Source organism: Malus domestica, chromosome 01 (genome assembly GCF_042453785.1).
Source record: "Malus domestica chromosome 01, GDT2T_hap1".
In the NCBI taxonomy this organism is placed as follows: Eukaryota; Viridiplantae; Streptophyta; class Magnoliopsida; order Rosales; family Rosaceae; genus Malus; species Malus domestica.
In genome coordinates this window covers 29,221,072-29,241,528 of record NC_091661.1, presented here as the reverse complement: position 1 = coordinate 29,241,528, position 20,457 = coordinate 29,221,072, and the positions used below count along the sequence as shown (strand labels likewise).

At 34.7% G+C, this 20,457-nt stretch overlaps 3 protein-coding genes across 4 annotated transcripts; 1 reads left to right on the top strand and 2 right to left on the bottom strand.

Moving 5' to 3' along the window:
• Window positions 1–1,403: 1,403 nt before the first annotated feature.
• Window positions 1,404–3,151, bottom strand: LOC103441246 (transcription factor TCP19). Its single transcript, XM_017326127.3, has 2 exons — window positions 3,070–3,151; window positions 1,404–2,804 (listed from the first exon to the last, which is right to left on the bottom strand). Exon 2 carries the CDS (start codon window positions 2,702–2,704, stop codon window positions 1,607–1,609), a length of 1,098 nt encoding a protein of 365 aa, XP_017181616.3. The 5' UTR covers window positions 2,705–2,804; window positions 3,070–3,151; the 3' UTR covers window positions 1,404–1,606.
• Window positions 3,152–5,287: 2,136 nt separating this feature from the next.
• On the top strand, window positions 5,288–7,417 carry LOC103440034 (peroxidase 66). The gene is made up of 3 exons (XM_008378719.4): window positions 5,288–5,671; window positions 6,451–6,639; window positions 6,723–7,417. Exons 1-3 carry the CDS (start codon window positions 5,441–5,443, stop codon window positions 7,287–7,289), a joined length of 987 nt encoding a protein of 328 aa, XP_008376941.2. The 5' UTR covers window positions 5,288–5,440; the 3' UTR covers window positions 7,290–7,417.
• Window positions 7,418–8,788: 1,371 nt separating this feature from the next.
• Window positions 8,789–10,356, bottom strand: LOC103440042 (uncharacterized). 2 transcript variants are annotated; one of them, XM_070826586.1, is made up of 4 exons: window positions 10,158–10,356; window positions 9,687–9,928; window positions 9,188–9,404; window positions 8,789–9,040 (listed from the first exon to the last, which is right to left on the bottom strand). In XM_070826586.1, the coding sequence occupies exons 1-4, from the start codon at window positions 10,299–10,301 to the stop codon at window positions 8,918–8,920; spliced, it is 726 nt and encodes a 241-aa protein (XP_070682687.1). In that variant the 5' UTR covers window positions 10,302–10,356; the 3' UTR covers window positions 8,789–8,917. The 2 variants fall into 2 exon arrangements, with proteins under 2 accessions (XP_070682687.1, XP_008376952.3); XM_008378730.4 differs by having other exon boundaries at window positions 9,687–9,934; window positions 10,158–10,329.
• Window positions 10,357–20,457: the final 10,101 nt, after the last annotated feature.

The following is a 20,457-nucleotide window of genomic DNA, read 5'->3' as shown; positions in this document are numbered from 1 at the left end:
ATTGTTAAAGTGAGTCTCTGTTTATAGCCGTTGTATCAAATTTAAATGACTCAGATACATGAATTTGGTGGATTAAGATACATGGATCTGGAGAGGATCCACGCCCTTTGTAGTGGACCGGGACATGATCTGGTACATTAAGCGACATAATTCAATTGGTTAGAAATTCAAAGGATATCAAACACATGCTTATTTAATACCATGAATGTAGAAAACAGTCCAAATAAAATACAAAAGGGAAAAACTGTTTATTTTTTATACCTAATAAGTTTTTGAACTTTTAAGTATTCGTTCTTATATTCCGAGTAGCATATTATATGTGTTTATTTACTTAAATTTCCAACGGTGTCAAATGCACGCTCGTTTGATTCCATGAATAGTCCAAATACATTCCAAAGGGAAAACTATGTACTTTTGAAACCCAATAAGCTCTTAATATTTTGAGTACTCATTTTTAACATCTTAGTAACATATTTATTTTTTTTATTTGTTTAAATTTTGTGTTCTCGGCAGACTGAAAAAATTTCATTTGTTACATCATTTACATTACTATATTACTTCTTCTCAATTGAAAATTTAAAATTTTGAAATGAAAAAAAAAATGAAAAAGGCCGGGACAGCCTGGACTGCCAGAACGATGGGAAGGGACCACCACGAGGAGTCAGCGTTAGAACAGAACAGAACGAGAAGGATCCGCATTCCTATGGACACGTGGCCCGATCCTATGAGCCCACTCCATGGCCCACACTGACCCACTCGGCTTGATCCACGCCCCACCTCAACTTTCTAGTGTGGTCCCATCGTACTTGCACGTGTACAACTCAAACCACATGGAACTATTTTCTTTTACAATAGATTTTTATTAGGATAAATAAGAACTTCGTTAATAATAGACGACTTTAACGAAAAACTTCTGGTACTATTTATTTTAACGAAAAATCACATTTTTACTTTAAAAAAATCAATTATGTACTATTCACTTACAACACATTTTTATCGATTTTTTTTTAACTCAAAATTTTCAAATCATCTTCATTAGTTTTCCTTTAATAATATCCAAATCATACATAAACGTGCATGTGAACAGAAAAACCCGAATGATGCCTCTGAGAAAAAAAAAACTCGATAAGCAAAACTTAGTGGGAAAAAGCTCAACGAAGGAAAAAGAGGCTTGACATGAAACATAAACTTAAAACTTCCATCACAGACTCGTTGTGAATAAGGTCCATCAGCCACATCGGAGTAGTTAATTAACTTATTATATGAGTGGTAAATTAAAAAAAAAAAAATTCGTTACTTGTTTATAATATTCGGTATATTGGACCGTATTCGGATACGGATACACTCATAAAAGTCAAGTCTCTTTTTTTACCGTAATCGTCAATTTGCTTGTTACATAAAAATTATTGAACAATCTCCATTTAGTTTGATAAGAAATGCAACTTGAACCTAAGGCCAAAAGTAGAAGAGAAAGCCAAAAAAGACCTTTGAGCCTAAACAAAAACAGAATGGCTTCTTTGGTGCATTACTAAAAAGGCCTAAACCCTCTAAAAATCTGAAAGAAAAAAACACCCTAACTTGAAATTAGTTGACTAAAAACTCCAAATCAAGATTCTGAGCGTGGCGTTTGTGAATTTGCAGCCTGCCCCATTAACTGAAGCTCCCTCTTATCATAAACCTCCAACGAAAAATCCTTCAGCATCTGAGTGGTGGCGCTTCGCGGAGCAGCGGCGGCGGATGCTGCAGCACTAGTCCCTGAGGCCGACTCCAAACTGTGTCCCAAACTAGAAGAGCAGCTCCCACCACCACCCGTGGCTGCGCCGCCCGGAATTGAACACGATGAGGCCTGCAACTGCCCATCTCCACCGCCAACGCTGCCAACTTGAACCCCCGCTGGAAAGGCCGAGACGAAATTGGACAAGGGTCTGGGTTGGAAATTGAAAATCGGCGCCGTGGAATCCGCCGTCGGAATAGCCCAGAGCTGAGGCTGGTTCTGAATCGTCCCGGAGTTCGGAAACATGAAGAAAGGCCCAGCCGCGCCGGTTGCTCCAATTTGCCACATAGGCACCAAGCCACCACCACCGCCGCCGTAAATCATTGGTGCTATGGGTGCCAACCCGCTAGACTGGTCGTGCACGTCAGCAAACTCACCCAGGGACCCTCTCATCTTCTTTCTCTTCTTGGGTATTTCAGTACCTTCACCGTTGGGTCTCGCTGGCGAAGTTGTTGGTATCTTTAGAGCGCCGCCGACCGAAACGGCGATAGCGGGGATGGTGCCTGAGCCGGTGGCTTGAATTATAGCAGGCTCGGAGTGCTCCAGCAGCCACCTAATGGTTTCACCGTCGGACTTGTGGCCGAGTTCCCGGGTCAGTTGAAAAATCCTGGCCGCACACGTGGCGGGCATCCGGACCCTCCGGCCCCGGCCCTCCACCTTCGTGTGGCGGTCCTTCGACGACCTCCTAGCAGGTTTCGGTGCCGTAGAAACGGGCACCGGAACAATCCCCATGGACAGAGATCCCTGCTGGTCTAACTGTTGCACTGGGCCCGCCAGCTCTTCTTTCATCATCAGCACCGTCGCCGAAAAGTTTTGCTCCGGAGTATTCGCCACTGATGGGCTGGACCCTGAGGTGGAGGTGTTGTTACTGTCGCCACCACGTTCAAGCTCGTTGCTTTCTTGAAGGCTCTGCCTTTGATTCGACTTCATCTTCTTCACCAAAAACCTAACCCAATAATCTGCCGGAGTTCAAGAATCTCCGAAAAATTGAACAACCCAGAAAACCCAGATGGAAAAGCACAAAATCAAGCTGAAAAAAGGAGAAAATTTCAAGAATTTAAAAGCAGGAAAAATCTGGGTTAGCTGCAGAAACGGAGCAAGAACAGAGGGTGATTTTTTACTGGGATTTTGAATCTCTGTTCATACTTCGGGGGAGGATTAGATTAGATAAGATTAATGAACTAATTACGGAAAGCAAAATCAAATAATTTGAACAGTTATGAAACTTAGAAGGAACAAGAAAAAGAGAGGGAAGAGAAGGAACAGAGGGAGAGAGAGAGAGAGAGGAAACAAACCCTAGAGAGAGAATCAGAAGAGCCCCACTTATCCTCTTTTTTTCTCTTTGCGAGCCCTACCACTGATAGCCAGGGACCCTCCCGAAACGATTTATTTATTTATTTACAGGGGAAGGGGATCCGATCAACGGTTCATAGAGTTGCGCACACATCATGGACCACGGAGATGCCGACACGTTGATGAGCCTTGTTTTGTGAGTTCCGTACCTTCAGATTAGGGATTGCATGGAGATGACCACCTGCAGAGTTGTTCATTCTGATGAAAAGTATTGTACAAATAAGAACAGGCCACGTAATAATCAAGAACATTCAAATCACACGCCTAACAAATTGTGACCTTTTTTATTTTTATTTGTTTTGTTTTGATTTTCCTTAATATTTTGAAGGCTTTTGTCAAAATGGTTTATGATATTGGGATAACTCATCATTTTAATTTTTAACATTTAAATTAATTGTTCATAATCAATCATTTTAGTCTTTCTGTGAAAAAATCTATTAAATAAGAATCAAAATGATAAAAATACCCTTACTTTAAAATACAATTAGTCAAAATGATTTGACAAAATTTAAGAGTATTTTTGTCATTTTATTCTTATATAATGGAGATTTTTCATTAAATGATCAAAATAATTGATAGTGAACAAACTTAAAAAACACGTCAATCTCGCAATTTTAATATCATTTTGGCTAAAAAGTCTATTTTAAATTACCTTAATTTTTAACAATCACACAAGGATTAATTGGTAAGAAAACAATTTAAAAAGAAGAGAATTTTAATCAAATAACGTGAAAAGTGAAATAGAAAAATGAGACAAATTAACAGCTATATGCCAAAATCTATCCAGATCGAGTTCCAATAAAATTATCAAAATAGATAATACAATTTTTTAAGAGTCCGAATAGCATGTGGTTTGGTCACTTATGTTTTTGTCTTGGTAGATTATTGTTTTTAGACATTCATATATATATATATATATATATATATATATATATATATATATATATATATATATATAAGTACAAAACCTAAGGAGATGTGATCATATGACTAATAAAGGCGAGTCAGACTAAAATATAAGGTCATCTTCAACCGAAGGGTCCAGAAGGTCAAAGGGCCGAAAAACGCTCGAAAATCGTCTCCAACTGAGGGCTAGGTCAAAGGGCTCGTGAGCCCCACGGAATCTAAAAGGGCCAAAGGGCTAACCCAATCCAACCAGCCCTTCCCCGAGCTGGCTAGAAATGTGAGCATTCCAATTAGATATAACTGACATGAATGCTAGGCCAAATTTTCAAATGCAACGGCTAGCTGACGTCAGCTAGCCGTTATTTTTTTTATTTACAATTTTTTTTTCCTATAACTTTTTTTTTTAATTCTATGTTTTTTTTTCAATAACTTCCTATAACTTCCTATAACTTCTATTTTACAAAATTTGTTTCATATATTTTTTTTAATTCTATTTTTTTCCTATAACTTTTATTTTACAAAATTTGTTTCATATTTTTTTTTACTTCCTAAGCCATTATACAATATTAAATTAAATTAAGTAACATGAAACAACATTAAATTAAAATAATAAATTATGTTTGGCCCTATGGCCCTTTGGTCTTCAGTTGAAGACGGTTTTTTGTGACAGGGCTAAAACGAGCTCTATGGTCCTTTGGCCCTCGGTTGGAGATGGAGACAAATACGGCCATTTACTGTTCATTAAAATATTAATTTCTTGGAAGGCCAGAGGGCTAAAACGAGCTTTCTGACCAGCCTTTGGTTGAAGATAGCCTAAGGCTAGTGGTTCAAATGAGCAGCCATCCAGCTTGTCTGGATAGCTGGATGGCTACAACTATGAATTTTTGTTCAACATGAACAAATAAATTTGAGGTAACTTCACCCTCTTTCATATCTTATTTGCAGTAGTACTACGAAATTGTTGTACATTATTCCCACTTTCTCACCAACCGCAAGCACAACCAACCTGATAGATATAAGCCAACAATAACCTGATCATACTTCAACAATATTCAAATATGAAATTTGCTTCTTTTAGAATGATCTTTAAGTTTAATCCATTCAACAAAACGTTGGTCCTCCAAGGACCAAGAACAACAGCTTAGGTGGATATGCTTGGTTTCAAAGCACAGTACAATAGTACATGACCAAAAGCGGGGTCAAAGTTCTAGTACTTCACGTTCGCTAGCTATATTACAATGGAGGCTGTTTCTCTATTGAGTAACTTAAAAGTACGATCAACATCCATATAACATATATACATGAAATGCTGAAAATGTATATATATAATGATCCTATATATAAAATTTATATCAGCACCTTCAAAATATCTAAACCCTAATTCCTACCTCATTTGTCCCAGAGAAAATGGCTGTGTTTGCACCAAAAACAATGTTCTTCTTCTTCCTCCATGCATTACTGTTACTGCTTTCAACTAGGTTTTCACAGTCAAAAGCGGCGCTCAGTGCTCAGTACTATGATCAAACGTGTCCACAAGCTGAGAAAATTATATTACAAGCGGTGTATAATGCTTCCATGCATGACCCTAAAGTCCCAGCTCGCATCTTAAGGATGTTCTTCCATGATTGTTTCATAAGGGTACAGTCTCTCTCTCTCTCTCTCTCTCTCTCTCTCTCTCTCTCTCTCTCTCTCTCACTTAAACTATCCCCTATATTGCCTACATAACATCCCTGATCCTGTAGAGCTATGTGGTCATTACCAAGGTATAAAATATCGATGATATCGGAGATATCGGTAGTCCAAAAATACGAAAATTTCAATGGAAATATCGGGATATTATCGATATCGATAAAAATTGAATAAAACCCACGGAAATTGTAAGAAAAACTTGGAAATTTTTATTGAAACTTTGCAGAATGTCTATTTAGTTAATTATTTATTAGTTTATCACAAAAAAAATTGGAAGGAAATGCATTGCATGATGGATTTAACTGATTTAAGTTGATTATATAGCGAGCTGGCAAACATTGTGAGAGTAGAAAATATGTAGTAATTAATGAAAGAAGTTTAAACACACAATAATCATTTATATATAATGAATTAGTACAATATTTTACACTTCATACATTGCATGGTAAGATACATGAGTGACTTAGTACCATATAGAGTTCCTATCAAGGTCTAAAATATCGATGATATCGGAAATATCGGTAGTTCAAAAACACGGAAATTTTGATGAAAATATCGGGATAATATTGATATTTTAGACCTTGATCATTACTTGGACATTATACATACAATATTATTGCACTATGTTATTCTCCTCCATGAACAGTAGAGCGGGATCCCTGCTAAGAAGCTTGTCTATATATCGTATAAATTTTTTGTAGAATTAATTTATGTTTCTTATTGGTTAGGGATGCGATGCGTCGTTGCTGCTAGACTCCACCGCAGGAAACCAAGCAGAGAAAGACGGCCCTCCCAATATCTCAGTCCGATCATTCTACGTGATTGACGATGCCAAAGCCAAGCTAGAAGCCGCATGTCCACACACTGTTTCTTGTGCTGATATCGTCGGCATTGCTGCAAGAGATGTAGTGATCATGGTATGTATGCACTTAAGTTCCCACGTTGCCATACAAATGCTTAATGTATAAGAAACTGATGTACGTACGCTCATTTTTGTCAGTCCGGAGGTCCGTTTTGGAATGTGCTAAAGGGGAGGAAAGACGGAAGGGTGTCGAGAGCTAATGAGACCATCAACTTACCAGCTCCAACTTTCAACATGTCCCAATTGATTCAAAGCTTTGCTAAGAGAGGTTTAGGTGTTAAAGATTTGGTTGCTCTATCTGGCGGCCACACTCTAGGGTTCTCACATTGTTCTTCATTTGAATCCCGGCTTCGGAATTTTAGTTCAGTGCACGACGTGGACCCAACCATGAACAAAGAATTTGCTCAGAAGCTAAGAACCAAATGCTCTAAGCCAAACAGGGATATCACTGCCGGAGAGTTGTTGGACTCAACTTCCTCAACTTTTGATAACAATTACTACAAGCAATTGGTGGCAGGTAAGGGCGTGTTTGGATCGGATCAAGCGTTGTTTAGCGATTACAGGACTGGATGGATTGTTGAGTCGTTTGCCAAGGATCAAAGTGTGTTCTTCAAGGAGTTTGCAGCTTCAATGGTAAATCTTGGAAATGTTGGGGTGATTGAGGATGGTGGTGAAGTGAGACTTAATTGCCGTGTGGTGAATTGATCAGAATCATCTAATCGCAAGAGAGTCCTTGATCAAAGATTTTTATTTTTGTTGTTTACAATTTGTTCCCGATTTAAATTTCCGATGTAAATTTGATCTTGTCTTGAGAATAAAATTTATTTTCCTTATACAGTTGGTTTCTGCACACAAGTTAACAAGTCAACATTTTTTTCCTTCCCTTGCACAGCCGTGTTTAATCATACCGTTTTTTCGTATTGTTAAGTCAATTTATTTTCCGATCAAACGGCGGGTTGGCATTGTCACGAAAGACAGAGTCAGTGTCGTAATACCTTTTTGATCTGTTGACGATCCTGCCTTCTCTCTTCCCTTTCAACAACACTCATCAGTCCAGAAGGAATTCTCATAGTATCTACCCTCACAATTTTGAGCTGTGGAATAAAATTAACAGCTTGATCTCATTGTGCCGATTGTTAACATCCTTTCGGCCCTGCTCAGCCGTTCCAAGATCTTCGGTTTACACCAAGGACACAAGGACTGTCAAATACCATGCTGCGGACTCTGGAATCTCAATGTCTTGCCCACAGGTAACCGGAGCAGCAGCCATGCACCGTGAAGGCTGCTCACCCACGGTGGTCTCTTACAGCAATTATATTCGCTCTGCAGACCACAGGTATGTCAAACAATCTACTCTGTAACTTCCAAAACTTCTTTACAAACCACTATGTTTTCTCAATAAAGCATATGCCGTGGACCTGAAAAAGCACGAAAATGAAAGAGAATTTGCTAACGGATTGGGTCTTCTCAACCCAACCAAGGCAGTATTCCTGAGTGAGTTTTTGATGCATCTGAGAAAAGATTACATCGACCTTCTGTGCAAGCAAAGCTACAACACAACCACAGTAAGAAAAATTCCGGGTGAAAAAAGTGTTTGCAGGACCACAAAACCCGGTAAGGCATGGACCTCAAGTATCCCTCTTTTGCTCAAGCTATAGAAGATGGTCATAAGGTGAAGGGAAAATTTCATGACTTGCAAACGTCGGCAAACCCAAGACAACCTACAATGTTAGGATTGATATGCCTGATGTTAAAGTGGAATCATGTGTACTTTCCCTCACAGATGTTAAAGAGAAGAAATAGTTGTGTGTGGAGGTCAACGGACCACACATAACTCAGGTTCTATTATATGGAGAAATGAAGATGTAGTGTGCTTCCATCTGTATTCTTTACCAATCCGACTCAGAAAACAAAGAGATCATCAACCCATCGGATGCATATATCACCAGGCGAGAGAAGTTCTTTCCTACCTCACTAAAATAAGAATAGCAAAGAAAACTGTGCCTATGTTGCCCACAGAAATCTAGAAGTATGATGCTCTGGTTCTATCATCTCTTAATGTAGTAAGAAACCAGCAATAATGTTTCTTCTATAGTAAAAAACGTACTCAGTTAAGGAAAAAAATGGTATCCTGATCCTTTATTTACATTTTTTTCCTTTTTGCCACTAGATTATGATATGTATCAAGTGTCTACTCCAAGTAATATCTTAAGAACAAAGAAATTCAGATGAAAAATGAAGTGGTGTCACGAAGATAATACACATTTCCGTTACTATATGTTTTTGGTTGAGTAACCTTAAGAAGGTTTTCAGCTTATACAAGTAACCAAACATCAAGCAAATACTACATCCGAACGAAATACATACTTGATACCCTTTGTAACATTTCGGGCTTCATGCAGCAAGCATTTGTCCCCATGAATGTGCAGAAGAGCCATTCCTTCGGTGGGAGGCACCTACAGAATTTCATGGATTGACAGTCAATGCATATTCCATAAAAACATTCAAGAAACAAACAAGATTTTACATCAAGTTGAACATAAAAACTAAAGTGAATAGTAGACAATAAAAGCAATACGGTATATGACGAAAACATAACTCACCTCTGCCACAACACTATTCCTTGAACCATAGAAAACTGTTTCTCCTCCAACCAGAGGCTCTGAGGAAGAATCCTTAAGACTGCTCGTATCACTTTTAGCTTTTGGTTTGAAACCGCCACCACTTAAGTATATTAGCAACGTATAATGTGTGCGTTTTCCGTCACCAAGATCATTACTTTCATCAATATGCCTTCCAAAGCGCTGACCGGCCTTGTACCTGAAAACACATTGCAACCGAAAATTAAGTTTCCAGGTGCACAGGACAACAAAAAACAGCACATTCTTTTGTAAAATAGAGAAGCATTTCTATGCGAACAAGTGACAGCGGCGTTCTTTAACAAATCGAATCAGATAATTCTTTGCAACAATCCAATCAAATGTACCCAATTTGTAGGATCAAAAAGTAGAGTTTTCTATAAATGGGGATCAGTTCACACTTCACAATTACAAAAAGTTTTCGAACTTGTTAAACAACATTAACAAAATGAACTTCACCAACCTATAGAATCTGATATTCGGGTTTAATCCAACAGCGGTCCTCCCTCGAATTTTAATGTCAGAAAACAATTTGTTAAGACCAGACTCCCATATTGTATCTGCAAGAACAGGATCATTCACAGAGATTCTATCATTGTCTCTGTACGCTTCGCCTTTCGTCGGGCCAAGACTCCCCTGGTGAACAAACCCCATAGACTCTGCAGCTTTAACGAAAGCATTTGATTCTGCAGAAGTCAGGAAATTCTGCACCTGAAAATACCTTAACTCACTCAATTAACTATTAACAGACCGCCATTACACCATAATCTTCACCAAGATCAAATTTTGATCCCAATTTTAATATTTACTCAAATAATAAATTAAACCCAAATTACTGTTCATGCATCTGAGAAGAACCCATGTGTAAAAAAAATTGAATTTTTCATAAAAAAGATGCAAGATTTTTGAAATAAAAATGGAATGGGATTCTTACAGTAAAAAGATTGTTATCTTTGAGAGGAGTTAGCTGAAGATTTTTCTTTGGTTTAATGGACGGCCAATTGGATGTCTTCTCGGAATCTGCTTCTCCTCTCCGGTCTGCCATTTTCCGCTTGTTTGTTCTTCTTGTTTCAGCCATTCGATGCCTTTCCTTCGCTTTCTCGCTTCCTCCGTTTTATGGGTTTTATGGCCCATTTACTCAGTCTCGGCCTACCGATTCCTTACTAGTTATGGGCTGGGCCATCATGTACTCTTTTGAAATGGGATTTTTTGTTGTTTTAAGGAATTTACCTATTCTATTATAACGTGATGAGAAAAATTGTAGAAACTATCTTTTAATTTTAACTCAATTAGATTAAAGGTTCATCAACTAAAAATTCATGACTATTGGTTCCTTAACTCATCAAAACATGCAGTTATAGTTCTTTTCATCAACTTTGTTATAACTTTCGTCAAAATGAGTCATATATCATGCATATGAAGTTGAATCATGAGGTTAATATGGAAAATCAAATGAGAAAAATTGCAGTAATGGTCTCTCAACTTTAACCTAATTGGAGAAATAGTCCATCAACTTTAACTCAATTAGAGCAATGGTCTCTTAACTTTAACCCAATTATAGTAATGGTCATTCCAACATGACTCATTTTGACTGAATTAACGAAAATGACCGTAGCTGCACGTTTTGATGAGTTAAGGAATCAATGACTGTGGATTTTTAATTGAGGGACTATTGCTCTAATTGGGTTAAAATTAAAGGACTATTGCTACAATTTTCTCTAACATATTATATATAAAAAAATTGTTATCGACACTTCAAAATTTAATTGTGCACTCCAAACGTTTTATAATTAGAAAGAAAAATATTCTTGTAAAAGGTGAAATTTTTTAATGACGATTATATGGACCTAACTAATGTATTATTATTTTTTATATCTTTTTTTTATACATGCAATTTTGAGGGATGAGGTATTCAATCACAAAACATGAGTCCTCAAATATAAGGGTGATTGCTAACTAAGAGCTCGTTTTGTAGTATTTTTAAAATAATTGAAAATGATATTGATAAAATTAATTTTGAATTCTAAAAGTAATTTAAGTGTTTTAGAAACACTAAATATGTGCTTCTTGCAAAAAAAAATACTTCAAAGTGTTTTCATAAAATCCACTTGAACTTTTTTACTAAGAATTAGTATAAAAAATATTTTTACCACAAACGTTTTTAATCATTTTGAAACTACATGAGTGCTTATTCAGCTACAAACACTTTTCAAGTCTTGTTCTTTTCGTAATATCTCCTTCCCCATTTATTACCTAGAGAACAAGTTGGTTAATTAACCTGCACAAGTACAATGGCTGCAAATTCTACATTTTATATTATTACTTGCGCCGCTGCCATCAATTGAAGGGACTTGATTGAAATCTTGATGCAAATTGTAGGTAGCCTAATCGGATAAATGGTTCCTGTGATCATAAAGTATTCGGATGATAGCCTCTGTGGTAAAAAAATTCGGATTTAAACCCCTGTGGTCACAGTATGTTAGGATTTAAACCCCTGTGGTCTAAGTCTGTTAGGATTTATGCCCTTTTGTCATTCCTTCATTAGGTTTAGGTTGGTAAAATCGGATAAATAGTCTCTGTGGTCATAAGGTATTCGGAAGATAGTCCATGTGGTAAAAAAAATTCGGATTTAAACCCCTGTGGTCTAAGTTTGTTAGGATTTATGCCCGAAACTAGAGGTTCTGTCATTTCTCCGCTAAGTTTACAGGTGGAGCAGAGTTTCTCTGAGGAGATGCGACAGAATGAGGTGAAACTAATAAATCACATAATTCATTAAAATTCAAGATCTAATAAATCAAATAATTCAAAATGCTTTTATAAAATTAACGAGTTTTTGACTCCCGAATATCCAACTGATAGTGTACACAGTTTATTTTTTTTGTTAAACAAAGGTGCAAAGAGAAACTACAAAATAATGTCAAGAGGTTTAGGGACTTCATAAATATTAGATAATGATAATTGCTTATAAAAATATTGAGCTTGTTAGAGAGACTCAGGTTGGGCAATGTATCAGCAATAAAACTCATCTCCTATAGCTTTGTCGAATATTACATTCACAATCAAACTGTAACATCAGGCGACAATACTAAAACACTTCATCAAGATATTGTGGACTATTTTTCTTCTTCTTTATTCTTTACTTTTCCACCAATATAGCAAAGAAAACCACCTTTCCATATGCCTTTTGAATATATAACTACGAATTAAAGTGCTCTTCATCTTAAATATGTAAAATTCATCTTTTTTTTTTTTGTTGTGTGGAGAATCGATGATGAATTTTTCATCGTCCGATTTCACTATGAGAAGTGATTTTTAAATATTTGCATTGAATAAATTATGAAAGATAGAAAATTAATAAAAATGACATCACAAACTTTTTTTTTTATATATAGAAACACCTAATAGATTTTATTGCAAATAAGTTTGAAATCTATTTTCCATAAAGTCTATTAGGTGTTTTTATAGTTAAAATAAAAGGAAAACTAATAAATATAGCTTGAAAACTTTGAGTTTTAACGATAAGGACAAAATAAAAGGTAAAATGAATAGTACAAGAATTGACTTTTTAGTGTAAAAATATGATTTTTCCTTAAAATAAACAATACCGAAAGTTTTTCGTTAAAATTCTTTAAAATAAACCTACGTAAAATGCATTTTATCGCAAATAAGTTTGAAGTCTATTTGCCATAAAGTCTATTAGGTGTTTTTATAGTTAAAATAAACCTATGTAAAATGCAGTTCACTCTCAAGTATCCTATTTTATTTTTTATTTTATAATCTAGAGACCTGATTGACCATGCTACACAGACGAGCCAATGGTTTGTTAAAGATTTCAATAATAAAATATATATATATATATATATATATATTAGACTTGGTGCTGTATTGTGCAGCATATCTGTATGTATAATAGGGAAAGGCAGCTGCGATGCACAGCAAGCCTACAGGCAGAAATGTTGGATTTCAACCTTTGTACATCTTGTTGAATGGTTACAATTTTTGGTTAAAATATATGATGCTTACTCAAATTGTATGAGTAAAATTAAAAGATATAATTAGTCAATATTTATTTTCTGAAAATTTTAAATAGAATACATGTCTTTTAGATCAACACTTTTAAGAAGAGTTGTATATCTTCAATTAAAATGAAAGGACTTGATGAACATGTGCCTTAATGCCTATAAATACCTATCGTGGCATAATTTTCATACACAATTTCAGAAATTTATTGTCTACATAATTTCTTTGCTCTCCTTTCTCTCCTCATCATATTCATACAATTTCTTTCTAGTTATTTATAAGAGAATACAATTCGGTTTTGCTAATCGAATATTCCATGCTTTGTTATATCCTGAAAGTGATTTGCCAAGAACTCTTTAGCAAACTCATTCGAGTGGAGGCAAATAACACTTTAAGGAAACGATTCAAGTCGTACCCCAAAGTCATCATTCGGATTATTCTCTATATTTCTATATTTACTCTACCAATCTTAAAGTGTTATTTTCGTCATGGATAACAAATCTGATAACATAGATTTGAAGATTATCAATCAAGATGTCTACAAGTTTGACAAATTTGATGGATCAAATTTCACCCGATGGAAGGACAAGATGCGTTTCATGCTTACTGTTCTAAATGTCATATATGTGTTGGACCCGAAATTGGAGCCTATTTGTGAACCAAGTGACAAAGACTCGGACAATATAGTTGCCGATAGAAAGAAGCATGAAGAAGATGAATTGGTATGTCGAGGACACATCTTGGGCACATTATCTGATCGTTTATATGACTTGTATGCACATATTCAATTTCCAGAGGAAATTTAGGAAGCACTTGAACACAAGTACACAACGGAAAAAAAAAGTATTGATAAATTTTTAATATTCAAATATTATTAATTCACTATGTTTGATAACAAACCCATCCTAGATCAAGTTCATGAATTATTGGTATTGGTCTCAAAGTTTCGTGAACTTAAAATAGTTATTTCGGATCATATGATAGTTGGGGCTATTATGGCAAAATTATCCTAAACATGGAATAACTATAGAAAGAAACTTCTACACATTGTGGAAGATATTACTTTGGAGAATTTGCAAAAGGGCATTCAAATTGAAGAGGAAACTCGAAATCGTGATAAGAATTTTACAAATCAAGATTTCTCTAAAGTTCACATTGTCGAAGGAAACAAATATAAAAAGAACTTCAAAGTCAAAATTGACAAAGGGAAGTTTAAAAAGACCAATTCCAACAACAATCAAAAGAATGCAAATGATGTATGCTACCATTGTGGAAAGAAAGGTCATTACATTCGTGATTGTAGACACAGGAAAGCAAGTGAGGAATATGCCAATAAGTCCAATAGCGCAAATATGGTGGAAAACTCTGAAATTGATAACATTGTTGCAATGGTATCAATGATGCATATTGGTATGATTACCGAACTGAATATGGTAGCAGCAATAAAATCCTCTGATTGGTGGCTCGACTTAGGGGCTACTATACATGTGTGCAATGACAAGGCACAATTCAAGACATATGAAGCATCAACGGACAATCAATAAGTTTTAATGGAGAATCATAATTTCGTCAAAGTTTTAGGAAAATGAACCGTTGAACTTCAATTTACTTATAGGAAGAAATTGACGTTGCTTAATATACTACATGTTCCAGAAATTAGAAAGAATCTTGTGTCTGCAAATTTATTATGTAAGAACGGTATAAAGACTGTTATAGAGACCGACAAGTTAATAATGTCGCAAAATGGGATGTTTGTTGGGAATGAGTATTTTTGTGATGGGATGTTCAAACTAAGTATTAATAATAAAGGGAATTCTTCTGCTTATATTGTTGAATATTCCTCTCATTTATAGCATTTACGTTTAGCACATATAAATTTTAGATCTTTAAAATACATGCGCACACTTGGTTTAATTGCTTGCAATGATGATTATAATGATAAATGTGAAACATGTATTTAAGCGAAAATGACTAAGAAACATTTTCCAACTGCCGAAAGAAATACAAATTTATTAGACTTAATACATTCTGACATATGTGAATTCAATGGTGTTTTAACAAGAGGAGGAAAACGATATTTTATCACATTTATAGATGATTATTCTAAGTTCACTTATGTTTATTTATTGTGTAATAAAGATGAAACTTTTGAGTGTTTTAAGCACTATAAAGCTGAAGTTGAAAACCAAAAAGGAAGGAAAATTAAATGCCTTCGTAGTGATAGAGGTGGTGAATATTTTTCAAATGAATTTGATATTTTTTGTGAAGAGCATGATATTATACATCAAAGAACTGCACCTTATACACCACAACAAAATGGTTTGGTAGAAAGAAAAAATAGGACACTCACTGAAATGAGAAAGAAAAATTAGGACACTCAGTGAAATGATTAATTCTATGATGATTAATGCTAATACTCCAAAATATTTATGGGGTGAAATATTGTTTACTGCATGTCATATACACAATAGAATTACATCTACAAAGACACATGTGTCACCATATGAAATTTGGAAATGAAGAAAACCAAATTTGTCATATTTGAGAGTATGGGGTTGTGTAGCTTTTTATAAGGCACTCGATCCTAAGAGATCCAAGTTGGGTCCAAGAGGAATTAAAAGCATATTTGTAGAATATGCAGAAAATTCAAAGGCATATAGGTTGCTTGATTTAGACTCAAATACAATAGTTGAGTCTAGAGATGTCGAATTTATAGAAAATAAATTCTATAACGACTACTCAATGTCTGGAAAAGAGAATGATCAAACACTTTTCTCTAATCCGGCTAGTAGTCATTCTCAATGTGAGAAAAGAAAACAGTCTGAAACTATTAATGAACCAAGGAAAAGCCAAATAGTAAGAAAAGAAAAGATTATAGGCCCTGATTTTATTTCATCTCAATCTATTGTATTTTTAGTTGAAGGAAATAGAACAAAGATTCTTAAAAAAATACCCATATTGTTGAATGTTGAAGATGATCCTAAAAGTCTAAGCGAAGCAATGACTTCAAGAAATGCAGCTTTTTGGAAATAGGCTATAGATGATGAATTTGAATCATTAATATTTAATCAGACATGAGTTTTAGTAGACTTGCCCCAATGATCAAAAGCAATAGGTTGTAAGTGGGTATTTAGAAGAAAATACAATACAGACGGGTTTATTCAGACATTTAAAGCCAGACTGGTTGCCAAGGGTTTTAAGCAGAAAAAAGGAATAGACTATTTCGATACATATGCACCAGTAGCTAGGCTAACATCAATTAGAATAGTGTTTGCATTGGCATCTTTCTATAATTTGCATGTGCATCAAATGGATGTGAAAACTGCATTTTTAAATGGTGATTTAGATGAAAAAGTCTATATGGAATAACCGGAAGGGTTTGTTCTCTCTGGGAATGAAAAGAAGGTTTGTAAATTAGTAAAGTCGTTATATGGATTGAAGCAAGCAACAAAATAATGACATGAAAAGTTTGATTTGTCATTTTATCATATGGATTTAGACATAATAGTGCTGATAAATGCATATACTCTAAATTCACAAATGATTATGGTGTTGTTATATGTTTATATGTCGACGACTTGCTAATTTTTTGTACAAACATCAAAGGTGTATTTGAAACTAAAGAGTATCTAAATTCAAAATTCAAGATGAAGGATTTGAATGAAGTAGATACTATATTGGGAATTAAAGTAAATAAGCATAGTAGGGGTTACGATTTGTGTCAGTCACATTATATAGAAGAATTGCTTCTTAAGTTTAAGCATCTACAAATCAAAGAATCAACTACCCCTTATGACCCTAGTGAAACTTTGCTTAATAATTCTGGTAGGTCTGTTGCACAGCTTGAGTATGCTAGTGTAATCGGAAGTTTAATATATGCCATGCATTGTACCAGGCCAAATATTGCATTTGCAGTATGCAAACTTTATAGATACACTATTCATCCGTGTACTGCTCATTGGAAAGCAATAAATAAAATTTTTGGTTATCTTAAAAGAACTATTAATATGAGTTTAACTTATTATGAGTTTCCAGCAGTACTTGAATGATATTCAGATGCAAATTGGATAACAAGTGCTAATGATAATAAGTCCACATCAGGGTGGATTTTTACAATTGACGGATGAGCAATTTCTTGGGCTTCGAAGAAGCAAACATGTATAGCACATTCAACTATGGAATCTGAATTTATAGCATTAGCGGCAGCAGGTAAAGAAGCGGAATGAATTAGAAATTTGTTATTGGAAATAGAGTTGTGGCCACAACCAATGCCATCCATTTCTTTATACTGTGATAGTGAGGCTACTTTGTCTAGAGCATACAATAAGGTATACAATGGAAAGTCTAGACATATTAGCTTGAGACATGAATATGTCAAGCAATTAATAATTGATGGAGTTATTAATATTGTTTATGTTAAATCAAGTAATAACTTGGCGGATCCGTTAACGAAAGCACTTTCAAGAGCTTTGGTAGTTAGTACATCTAGTGGAATGAGGCTAAAACCCTTTACTGAAATTAGCCACCAATAATAGTAACCCAACTTTGTCTAGAACATCACTAGTTTAAAAGTTTAATGGGTAATAACAAGTTATTGTTAAATGGTTGTGAAATCACTGAAAATTAATATATAGCTCATTCCAGGATGATCAGTGCAAGACTGCTACGTTTAGGAGGATGAGTTTTATCTCTTAATGAGGTTATTTGTAGTTATGTCTATAGTAGCAGAGACATGGGAATAACCTCACCTATATGAACATAAGAACTGGTGCAGCTTCTACCAAGAGTTGGGTTTTCTCTTGCAAATGTTTATGAAACCAGGATGAAGCACAATGTCATAATAGTGCTTAATTAGTTCAGAAATTTCTTTAAGGAAATAAGATATAATCATGTGTGTAGTGATTCCGGTTTTAACATTAGAATAGGTGGTTTAAACTTAGGTCACTATCGTATTCGTTATAACTTTGAATTACTTACACTAATTAAAGGTTTAATTCGAAAGACACCTTTATTGTATGCATGATTATATCGGTATGCTTGTGATTAATTATAAAGAGAGAAATGTTATTATATTATTAATCATATTATTGAAATTGGGAAGCATTGTTAAAGATTTCAATAATAATAATAATAATAATAAAAAATATATATATATATATATATATATATTAGACTTGGTGCTGCATTGTGCAGCATATCTATATGTATAATAGGGAAAGGCTGCTGCGATGCGCAGCAAGCCTACAGGCGGAAAGGTTGGATTTCAACCTTTGTACATCTTGTTGAATGGTTACAATTTTTTGTTAAAATATATGATACTTACTCAAATTGTATGAGTAAAATTAAAAGATATAATTAGTCAATATTTATTTTCTGAGAATTCTAAATAGAAGATATGTCTTTTAGATCAACACTTTTAAGAAGAGTTGTATATCTTCAATTAAAATGAAAGGACTCGATGAACGGGTGCCTTAATGCCTATAAATACCTATTGTGGCATAATGTTTCATACACAATTTCAGAAATTTGTTGTCTACATAATTTCTTTGCTCTCCTTTCTCTCCTCATCATATTCATACAATTTTTTTCTAGTTATTTCTAAGGGAATACAATTCGGTTTTGCTAATCGAATATTCCATACTTTGTTGTATCCTGGAAGTGATTTGCTAAGAACCCTTTAGCAAACTCATTCGAGTGGGGGTAAATAACACTTTAAGGAAACGATTCAAGTCGTACCTCAAAGTCATCATTCAGATTATTCTCTATATTTCTATATTTACTCTAACATGGTTCCCTCTGGACCTCACTTGTACGTTCCCGTCTCACTCCTAAAACCCTAAATGTAGGAAAAATTTTAGTTGTGATGGAAATACGGATGATATACTACGTGTTTTTATGTAAGCGGTGAAAAATTTTAATTTTTAAGCTATTAATCTTTTAACATACATATCTAACTATTTATATAAAGATACGTGATGTACCGTATTGTATAACGGTCACACTGAAAAATATAATGTAAGGAAAACAAGTTTGGGCTCGGCACTCAAGGCTGGCACGTGACACGGTCGTATCTTGGAAAAAATGACGCCGGTCTGCAGACATCGGACAATGCGGTGGCCTGTTTCTATTGGCTCATCCGCAAGTAATTGTACGATGATTACCTCAACATATTAAAAGAACCTATAAAGATTCCACTCCCTCTTCCCTTTCTTTGAGAAGAAGAAATGAGGTTAGGGAATCATTTAATTACCCTTTTATTTCTTATTGCGAGAATGAGAATTTTATTTTTAAAAAGTCACAATTCAAATGGAAATGAAAAGACATATTTGATTCATTTGTATTTCTATATCAATTTATAAAGGTGTATGTTCCTTTCAAATTGTGTAACAGGAAAAAAAATTATTTTATGTTGCAGAAGTTAATAAATTCTAAAAAAAATTATAAAAGAAGTTTGTACAAATCCACATAATTTACCAAAATTCATGTAGAGTTGTAGAGCATTCAAACCTTTTAAAACCAGTCACTAAAAACAAATTCGTTAAAATTTTATGAGATCCAAATTGACTGCACTCTTAATTTTGTGAAATAAGAGAAACAATGAGCTGAAGAATCATTTAATTACTCTTTTATGTTTTACTACGAGTATAAAAATTCAAATTTAAGTACAGATGAAAGTACACTATTATAGTAACTTGGTTACACTTATATCAACTATTTCATTTTTTATTTGCTATAATTGAGAACTCTATAATTAATATTATACTTTTTACTTTTTATTTTTTGTGGGTAGGAAGTTTGGACAGAAGGACAAGGGGAATAATAGAAGTAGCTCTCGATCGATATGGAAGGAAAATGGTTGTGTGGCCTGAGAATAAAGAGGAGAAAGAGATTGGACACAATCAGATAAAAAATTCCTTCTTTGCGTTTCCTGCACTGTGAATATTATTTTTAGGGTTTCTGATCAATTTTCCATAACTGTATCCTTCAAATCCAATACCGTTGTGTGCTTGTTGCTTTTTTGGGGGTGCTTTCTGTGTCCTTTTGGTAATTAACCCTTATGGGGTCTCTGGGTTCTATTTTTAGAAACTCAATTTATCATGTTTTTGGGAATTTTTTTTGTATACATCCTTTTGGGGTTCATCTATAATTTACTTTTTATTAGAACTTCTTTGGGTTTTCAAAGTTGACTATCTCCAGGGTCACCGGACGTTCTT